Below are 9,985 nucleotides of genomic sequence, written 5' to 3'. Positions count from 1 at the left end.
TAAAAGCATTTAAAATGCATTGGGAGAGAGTTCACACCAAGTGAATGTTGGAGGTGCAACACAATAACAAGGGTTTAGATTTGATTTTTTTTTTTTACTGAAAAAGATGGAGAATTGTACACACATCCAAAAATATAAAGCAGGTGTTATGTACTACAGCATGAATAAAAGAAAGAAAAGAAAACAGCCTGCTCACACAGTGCAGTGATGCTCAGTGTTTCCCTTTGTGTTTACTTGCAGCAACATGTAGACCTTTGTTGGTTTTCATCAGGTGTGGATAGATTGTTTTGCTTCTGAGCAACTGTACAAACTCACTTGTGTTTACGCTGCAGATGTGTCATATTATCAGTTATGTCGGATGTTGCTTGTAACGGTGTTGTGTCCTTGTTTCTCCTCTCTAGGACCCTCCGGGAATATAAGAAATAACAACTATTAAATGTGGCCTACTAGCCTTACACCAGGATTCAAGCAAGCATCCACAAAAAACACATAATCATATATTTGATTCAACCCTACATACTCATACATGCTGAATTTAAACATTTTACGTACATACCTCAGTGTTGAAAGTGTTTTTTGTTTTTGTTTTTCAAATGGAGCAGGTCTAATGATGAACACACATTTCATTGTGTGCAAATTTCTGTATATTATCACACATTTCAATGGCACTAAACTGACATATTTGTTCTTTGTATTATCATAGATACATTTATGCATGTGGAGGCGCCAAAAGCTCAAGCTATATTTGTGTTATTGTATTATACTTTCTTGGGTATTTTTCAGATCAGTAATTTCACTTTTTCTTATGTGTGTATTGTACCTTGTTTCATTTCAGAGTCCATATATTGTAGACTTTCCCTCAGAAACTGGACAATGAACTGGTCAAATGTGGAGCTCTTTGCAGTGATCGGTCACATAGCTGAGCAGAGAAGAGTCATCTGACCTCATAAACATTCCATGGAAAGGATCAACACCAAACTCATTTAGTTTGTTAAAGGTAACTCTCAGTATCTCTTCTAAATATGTTTTGAATGAGCTACTTTCAACCTTACTGAGCAAGATTTTTACATCGGTAATTGTACCTCTACATGAATAAAATTTCAGCAAAATAATGACACCTCTACCCAACCTTTTCTCATTTCAAGGACCCCCAGACAGGCACACATAAGATAAGAAACCCTTACTGATGACATTTTGTCCCAAAGACGCCTAATCCTGAACAGTTTTGTAGTTAATATGATTAAGCATAGACATACATCTGCACTGTAGGTGAAGAGGCAGCTGATCTCTATTAAATGAAACATTCATGTAATTTAGACTAATGCTCATTGATCAGAGGACTTCCAGGCCCACTTTGGAAACTCAATAGGTACAGCATAACACTATCAATAAATCCCAGGGTTAAGTGTTAACATGGGCTGTGGATAGAAGCATCCATCAAATGGACCGTGATATGATATAGCACCAGAGCACCACCCGCATTTGTTTAATGTTTGTCATCAATTTTACAGTATAAAAGACACTGAATAATCTGACTCCAAAATGATGACATATAGAAAAATCTGCAACATTACAGGAAACAGGAAAAACTATTATGTACCATCAGCTGGTGATGGTTAGAATTCCAAGAGTTATTTGGTGATGAAGTGTATTTTTTGTTGTTGTTGTTGTTGTTGTTGTTATAACTACTTTTTCCTCAACTTAGCTCGTTTTACTTCAGTAGGTGTTTTCCTCCATTTCTCAAACTGGTTTTCAGCATCAACAGGTGTGAACTCAGAGTTCCAGCGGTGAGCTATATACGTATATGTAAGTGGACAGAAGAAAAGGTGATAGTGATAGTGATGACAGGACAAAGGTTTTTCTACCTGAGAAATGTGTCCCTGTATGACTGCTGAACATCAGTGCAAAGTTAAAGAAGCCCTCGCTGTTTGATTCTGGGGGGCTGACACCAAAACCTGACAATCACCACGGACCTTTTGGAATGCTGAAAAATGTCTTGTTATTAATGTCCACTGTAGCTGTGCGGCAAATATTCTGATATGGCATCATATTGTCTCTACTGCCAGTCATCTACAAGAATAAGAAAAACACAGAAAGAAATAACCCAGAAATGCTGTTGAAGCGTTTAGGGTAGAATTTTCCTTTAATAACACAATTACTTTACACAAAGAGAATATCAGTAACAGCCTGATCCTAATCACAGTCTGAAGTTGGTGCAGTGTGTTGTGATGGTGGGGCATGTGAAAATCTATTGTGGAAACACCAGGTTATCTGGAGTAGATTAGATGGAAATTTAATAATTCTACTTAACTGCATTACTACATTACCCTGAAAACAAGATGAAGCAAGCACATTCCCCTAAGCATGAGACATGTTACATTTGAAAACAAAGCCACTATATGAACTAAATAAGAATACAACTATATATGTATATATCTTCTTTTTTGCCCTTTTTTTGTTTGAGTGATATATGTAAGTACTAGATGCTGCCAGAGTCAAAGTCCTTGTATGCATAAGCTCAACTTGGCCAATAAAGTTGATTCTGATTCACACTGTAAACAATGCTGTACACTGCAGGCTCTCTCTCTCATAAGTATCTGTGAGGTTTGGGTCAAATATATCTTTTGTGTGTCCAAATCAAAGGAAATACAATAGGTCATTTTGTAACATTTATTGAGCTGCAGCTTGGTTTTGGTGTTTTAGTGTCCAGAGTCCAGAGATCAATATGGATATGGTTGCTCAACTATTTGAAAATATAAGGAGAGATCAAAACTACAATAAAAATGGTAATTTTTAAATATACTTGGTCAGATATTTGGCAAGAGTTTTGTCTGTTTAAAAATCTTGTCATTAAACGCTACAAATGGGGCAGTAAGAAGGTACACGTCGCCACGTCCCATATGGCAGGATTCCACTTCCTGTACAGCTCCTGCAGGCTTCTACAATCCTCCACTGCATTGTGGGCATTGTAGGATTTCTTCAGGAAGTGGCGGACCAGATACTCTTGAGAGAATCTGCTCAGCTCGTGGGCAAAGAGCCTCTTACTGATCAAGAACGTATCCAGAAATTTAGATTCCACCTCCCGGAACTCTCGTGTGAGGGAGCACTCTCGTAGCGCTCTGGAAAGCACAGGTGCGTCAAATCGCTTTGCATTGTGGGCCGCCAGCAACAGGGGGCATCGGAAGGAATGGAGGAAGGAGATGAAGGTGGAGAGAGCCTCACGGAGGGGGATGGTTTCTACACGTCGCCCATGGAGCAGCAGGGTGCCACTGTCGACAGTGAAGCCTGTGACCCGGGTGGCCTCATCACAGATGGTGTCGTGTGGGAGAGTGTAGACATTAAAGACCCTGTCTCCACTGATGGCCGACAGCTGGATGATGTCACACACTGCGGTGTCTGAGAGTGACAGAGGTATGGATGACACAAAGCAAGGAAGATGAGAAAAATGAGAATAATACAATATTAAAAATATAAAGTGGAACCAGATCCCCTTTTTTAGCTTCATCTATGGTGCATGGGTGTCCAGTATTGTGACATCTTTCTCCCTGCATTATCTACTGAGGCATTCTGAGTTTCTATAGGTGGCGCTCTTTTCTTTGTCTGTTCACTCATGGTGGCTATTGCTGCTAGAAACACTAAGAAAAATAGTGCCCAAAATACAATATCTTCTTTTTTTTCTCTGGCTGCACAATATGGTGCTTCCTGCCACCAGGGGCAATAGCCAAAGACAGATGAATGCCTGAGGCCTGCCAGCCAGAGGGCTCCCAAAAGAGACAAAAATATCAACTAACATGAGCCCATTTTTCTGGAATTCACTGAGCTCCTGAGAGCGGCCCATTCTTTCACAAATGTCTTGTTTCACAGTCTGCATGCCTGAGTGCTTGATTTTATACACCTGTGGCCAGGCCAAGTGATTAGGACACCTGATTCTGATCATTTGAATGGGTGAGCGAATACTTTTGGTAATATAGTGTATATATATATATATATATATATATATATATATGTATATATATATATATATATATATATATATATAGTTAGTTAGTTAGTTAGTTAGTTAGTTCAATATCAGCTGACTGTAGAAACTCTATCAGAATACTCTGTGAAACTGAAACATTGACTTCACCGTGGTGACTAGAGCAGAGAAACAGACAGACTGATCTACAGTTATGAAGAGTGCTAAAAGAGCACCCTAAGCCTCCCAACCAAAAGTGAAACCTAACTGGAAGCCCCAGATCACATGACCCAACACTGACATCTACAGAGAGGAAAATCACAATTTACCAGCTCTCAGAATCTGCTCACCCCATCTTTAAGATAAGGGTTGCCCATATATTCCTTTGCCTAGGATGCCCAAACCACTCCATCCACCCCTGCCTGCCATACGCTGAAGCTAATGAGCCACTTACCAACGTTCACTAACTGAGCTTACTAAGATCTTACTGATCTTGCTTTTGCTTTTCAAGGTCAGCACCTAGGTGTGAATGTGGCTTGGATGTTGGAGGAGTGAGTCATCAAGGTCATCAAAACAGCAACTCCCATCACTGGTTAACTGACAAAGAAGTAGACAGACACATATACAATAGATAGATCCACATTACCTAATCCAGTGGTCTCCAGGTCAAAGAAAACAATGGTCTTCTCACCAGACATCTGCAGAGATTAAGGACAGACATTGGTGTCAAGTCTTATCAGAGGGCCTTGGAATCCTTTTATCACATCTAACATGACTTTGTAAATCTATCTGAGAGAATGCACCAGACCTAGTAATTAATCAAGAGAGTAACACGCAATATTAATCAGCTCTGAGTAATTCCTGAGATAGTCTGCAGCAAAAAGTGACAACAAATCTCAGTGGGAAGTAACTTACTGTGGACTGCATGTTGGCGGAGTCAGTTGTCTTGTGAGCTTTCATGTGAAGTCAGGGGTTTAATAATCCCGGCCAGTCCCACTTTTAATGTGACAATAACTGTGTTGCATCAGGGAACTGGGCGTAGCTGGCAGGTGAATCACAGCCGCGCCTGGCAAAACTCACGCTGTACTTTCATTTTAGAGGAACAGAAACAGCGTGGACTGAAACCCGTGAAACTATGATATTCTGTATATGATTCCCCGAACTTCCTTATAATGTTTGTCGGTTTGTCAGTCTACATGCCAACCGGCAAACAAAAGATATTTTCAGTGAAAGGCGGAATATTCCCCGCGTTTCGCTCAGTTTCCTTTTTCGCCTCTGGTGACTGGATTGGAGAGGAAGGCTTTTTGTTTTGGTTACACTGCTGTCGTATGGAAACTTGTAGCCCATCTACTACAATAAGGATATTTAGGATCATAAAAAAAAAAAAAAAAGTAAATATATACGCCAACCAATTTTTGACCACATCAGTGGCTTTGATGGAATTTGTCCTGTAAAGGAATAAATGTTGGGCTGTATCAGTCTTAGGTTCAACAACGATAAAAATGTCCAAATAAATTTCAAATAAAATCTTGTTAGTTTTACAGAATTTTAGGCGCCTGCCACACCAAAAAAAAAAAAAAAAAAAAGAAAAAAAAGAAAGAAAAACTACTTGCTACTTGTCTCTGTAAACTCAGCCACAGCATCATACCACTCAATTAGTCCCTGTGGGAACATAACATGAATATTCTGGTGATTTGTCGATAATTAGGTTTATTATGACATATAGCTACAATTGGACTAAAGAGTTTTTGCCATGAAGCTGCAGTGATCACACAGTACATCTCCAGGCTGATTAATGGAATCAGCTGCTGTGTACACTCTTGGTCTTGCTGTTATCCTTCTATACTCCATGTAGTTTTACACTATTTTACATTCTGACCTTACCAGAGAGACCCGTAATGACCCTTTAACATGTTTTATCATGCTGTACAAATAACACAGGAAAGCTGAAATAAAAATAATACCTGAGAAAATGCTGTAGTAATAGAATAATGGTAGGAAAACACTATCGGAGAAAAAAATGTTATACCTCAGATACAATTTCAGTGCCCAGTGTAAATTTGTAGGTACTTCAAATGCACCATAGTATTTACCACAAGCTCTATTTTGATATCTACAGCTGATTAGTCAATTGTCTAATAACAATAACATTCCCACAAAGTTGCTTTCATTCCAAAAAAAATTATGCGCTTAATTTTTTTTTTTTTTATTTCCTCACCTATATCAGCTCTTATTTAGACCCTTAACTTTCAAATATGCCTAGTGGTTATGCAGCATATGTGAAACACTATAAGCTCTATACTTAAACCTAAAACCAAACTGTAGCTTTTTACACATTTGTGAAAATTAAATGTTATTTTCAACATAGGATGCACTTACTGTACTTATTGTGATTTATTCCTTTTTAGAATGACACATTCAAAGAACACCTATTTATTTAACTTATGCTGTTAACATGTTACACTTTAAAACAGCGCAAATATATGTTGTTGTCCATAAGAGGTCACATAACATGTTACTTTGGCCAAAGATCACACAACTCATTTGAATTTGGCTGCAGTTTTGCTTTTTTAATAAGCAGATGATCCCCGCCCCCTCCCATAGTTTTTTTTCTTCTTACAACCGTAGACATTGTATCATTAAAAAAGAAATATTACACAAATTGCACCTTACACATAACTGTGTCCAGGGTGGCGCAGACAAAGATGCTCAAGTTGGATTTTTTTTTCTTTTTTGCCTTGCAGCACAAACATGAAAGACCCATTATGGCCTGTTAAAACATTGCCATGATTAATAAGTAGATAATGAACCGTACACAGGATAATATATCCTTTTATAACACCTTTTATAACAGATTTTTTTAAACCAATGTACACCCCGAAGCATGATCATAAATAGTACATATACTGTGTATAAAAGAGAAACCAAAAAACAAAAACAAAACAAAACAAAAACAACCAGAGAAAGCAGAGCATACCTTCCAGTGATAGGTACATTCACTTTTTTTCTTTTCTTTCTTTTTTTGCAGAATGCCATATGGACAGCCTAGACATGTACAAATACCATCTTCTTAAATAACAGCCTGTGGATATTTGACCAGGAATGAATCGACCCCTCCCGTCGTTTCAAACATCCTCCGGCTCACCTCCGAGCCTGCAGTTGTTGTTGTTTTTTTTTTTTGTTTTTTTTTAAAACGCAGGCCTACAGTATGAGCTGTTTAACCCTCATCTCCAACCTGTGATTACCAGCAACCTCAACAACACACTGCCTGCAAGTCTCCACCTGTGTCAAAACTGAGACTGGAACAATCCTGAATCAGCCCCACTGGTAGGACCGACACTCCCATTTTCCAGGAGAGTTGATTAACACTGATTGTGTTGGTGAGAGATTGGCTATGTTAACGTGGCCCAAAGAGATCTGATCACAATTACGGCAAGCAAGAAGAGAAACTGCAGCTAGAGTACCGAGACATCATTGCTGTGAAGCTACTGAGAAGATCCATATAACGGAGACAGACTGGATATTACACTGTATAGATACTGTATGCAGAGAGAGAATAAGCAGAAAGAGTTGATAAAGCATATAGACAGTCTGATTTGATTGCTACTGTTCCATGTCCGGGGAGACAGAGAGTTTAAATGCTACTTTTCACAGCCAGAGCCGGGAAGGAAGAGCCATTATTCAACATGGTAACACCTAGAGGAGAGTGAGACAAACAATCTTGATGGCTCAGAGGACATCATGAACACATGGACGGCATGTGTGTATGTGTGTGTTAGTTTCCCCTAGAACTGAATAGATGCAGTGGGTCACCCTGTTTTAAGGAGCTGTGAAGTCACCAATTGGCTTCAGTGGGATCTCGATGGTCTACACACTGCTAGAGAGGCTTTTCCACCCTGATAATTTGAAAAAGAATAGGGGAGACACTGATGTGTGTGTATGTGCGGGTGTGTCTTCTGCTATAATCAGAGCAGACAACAAATGCACAAAGTGGGAGCTGACTGAAGTGGCAGCAGTCATCTCTCACTCACTCATACACACATATACTGTAACATACTGTACATGCACACTGTACACACACGCACACTGTACACACACACACACACACACACACACACAGAGGAGAAAATGGCTTTCATTTCAACAAAAATCAACCATTACCATTGGAGGTAATGACAATATTGACAACAAAAACATGACATCTTTGATATCAATAACAACAGTGACACCTATAGTACAGCAATAATATAAAAACTTAAAAAAATTCAAGTCCTGACTTAGTAACACTGATGTTTTGTGAAAAAAAAGAAAAGAAAAGAGAAACAGATGCTTTCTGGGAGGGGAGATGCAGGCTGGGAAAGGTATGTACATATACATTGTGGCTGAAAGACACTTGACACCTCATGTAAAGTACGTGAGACAACAGAAAAACAGCACTGAGAGCGCAGATCCACAACTTCTCCTTTGCAATCACAATTATTTTTCACAAGTATTAATTAACCTGGTGTTGGCAGAGGATGCCTTTGTGGCTCTGTCCATTGTAAAACGAGAGAAGAGAAAACAAAATGACAACGTAAATCAGGCAAAACTGGCACCGGAACAAAAAGCAGAACCTGAATTCCATACACTTCACTTTGCAAAATACTTCTGACGAAAAAGAGAGAGAACAGGAGAGAGAGAGACAAATAATCAATATTGGACGACCCAGGAGCAGCACTGGACTTTCTTTCTATGTACACTTTTTTCCTCTGTAACATAATAATAATAATAACAATAATAATAATAATAATAATAATAATAACAACATATGGTCTATTCAGAATGTATTCCTGTACAGTCTCTTTAAACGGACGTAGGAAAAAGTGTGATGGAGAAGCATGCAGCCTCTTGGCTGGTCTGCCCCGTGTAAATGTGAAAAGCAGAGTTATCTTGGTGCTGGTTGCAGACAAAATGTCTGCCAGTCCAGTCAGTATGGCTACATTTCTTTTGAGTGGTTTCAACCACCTGCCCACATGCTAAAAAAAACATAACAAAAACAAAACAAAACAAAACAGGGGGCACAATAGATTTGGTTTTGCAGGTCCGGACGTTATGTCATCCCACTCTTCCTTCCCTTTTTCTCCCTCCTAGCTGACCCCTGGTGCTCCAGCAGGGGTCAAACAGCATCATGTGTTGAGGTTAAGGGTCAACAAGAGGCCCAACTGTGTCTCTGTTTCCTACCTAATTCACTCTGCCGTTCACATTAGTCCTCCTTGCATCATCCATCGTTCTTCCTTGTCAGTTGCTTGTCATCTCCTCTCTTGTCCCCACATCTGTCAGCAGTCCATTGACTGGCACAGGGGGAGGAAGGGGGTGCAGGGGTGTGGGATGGGGGCACTGAGGAGGGGCAGCAGGCAGCGTCGGGCACTAACCTCGCCCCGTGACCAGCCTCGTTTGACCACAGACTCTCCCTCCTCCCCTTCACACGCACCACCCTGCACTGGGACGGGCGGCGACACTGAGCATTTAACCCTTCCCTCCTTCACTTCACACCATGAACTCATTGTTGCCGTACAGAACCAGCTGCTGTGGCGCTGAGCTGAAGTCCGGGTCCCTCCGGTGGCTGTCCGAGGGCTCGCGGGGTGAGCTGCGGCTCAGCCTGAGCCTGTGACGGCTTTTACCTGTTTTGGGTCCCCCCTCTGCTTCGGCCAGGGGGGCACCCAGGCCGCAGGAGGTGAGCAGGGGCCCGGAGGAGGAGGAGCGGAAGCGGTAGTGGGGAGACGGAGAGCCAGAGGTGTTGGATGAGAGAGAGGACGATAGGTGGTGCAAAGAGGAGACGGTGGACGCAGAGTCAGCTGAGTCCTGGGAGTCAGGCTGGCGGCGGAGGGCTCGTCGGCTCTTGGCCTCCGACTTCCTGGAGCGGTAGGTGCTTCGCTCTGCTGAGAGAAAGAGTGTCAGTGGCAGAAAGGCACAGGAAGAAACAGCCGTGCATGCGGTTATTTTGCGTTATTGACAAATGTACAGACAGAGCCTCTAGATATTTCTTCA

General features: G+C 40.8%; 2 protein-coding genes across 11 annotated transcripts in view; both read right to left on the bottom strand.

The window, feature by feature from the left end:
- Positions 1 to 2,130: 2,130 nt before the first annotated feature.
- Positions 2,131 to 5,219, bottom strand: LOC115360625 (uncharacterized). The gene is made up of 3 exons (XM_030053642.1): positions 4,874 to 5,219; positions 4,605 to 4,656; positions 2,131 to 3,396 (listed from the first exon to the last, which is right to left on the bottom strand). The coding sequence occupies exons 1-3, from the start codon at positions 4,916 to 4,918 to the stop codon at positions 2,858 to 2,860; spliced, it is 636 nt and encodes a 211-aa protein (XP_029909502.1). The 5' UTR covers positions 4,919 to 5,219; the 3' UTR covers positions 2,131 to 2,857.
- Positions 5,220 to 6,984: 1,765 nt separating this feature from the next.
- Positions 6,985 to 9,985, bottom strand: part of LOC115360624 (unconventional myosin-IXAb-like) — a 144,558-nt gene continuing 141,557 nt past the window's right edge. For 6 of the 10 annotated variants that reach the window (XM_030053631.1, XM_030053634.1, XM_030053633.1 and 3 more), the window contains one exon: positions 6,985 to 9,876. In XM_030053631.1, the coding sequence (XP_029909491.1) occupies positions 9,485 to 9,876 (392 nt within the window). In that variant the 3' untranslated portion in view covers positions 6,985 to 9,484. The remainder of the gene's footprint in view (positions 9,877 to 9,985) is intronic. The other 4 variants (XM_030053632.1, XM_030053636.1, XM_030053639.1 and 1 more) reach the window with 1 other exon arrangement.

Source organism: Myripristis murdjan, chromosome 6 (genome assembly GCF_902150065.1).
Source record: "Myripristis murdjan chromosome 6, fMyrMur1.1, whole genome shotgun sequence".
NCBI lineage: Eukaryota > Metazoa > Chordata > Actinopteri > Holocentriformes > Holocentridae > Myripristis > Myripristis murdjan.
Note: the sequence above shows the minus strand (reverse complement) of the source record. Positions and strands in the feature narration are given on the sequence as shown.

Excerpts from the sequence above, each read along its gene's own strand:
- LOC115360625 (XM_030053642.1), bottom strand. The coding sequence starts at position 4,918 with ATGAAAGCTCACAAGACAACTGACTCCGCCAACATGCAGTCCACA. Across the intron at positions 4,657-4,873 it reads CCGCCAACATGCAGTCCACA|ATGTCTGGTGAGAAGACCAT; the intron begins GTAAGTTACTTC and ends TAATCTCTGCAG. Across the intron at positions 3,397-4,604 it reads CCTGGAGACCACTGGATTAG|ACACCGCAGTGTGTGACATC; the intron begins GTAATGTGGATC and ends TGTCACTCTCAG.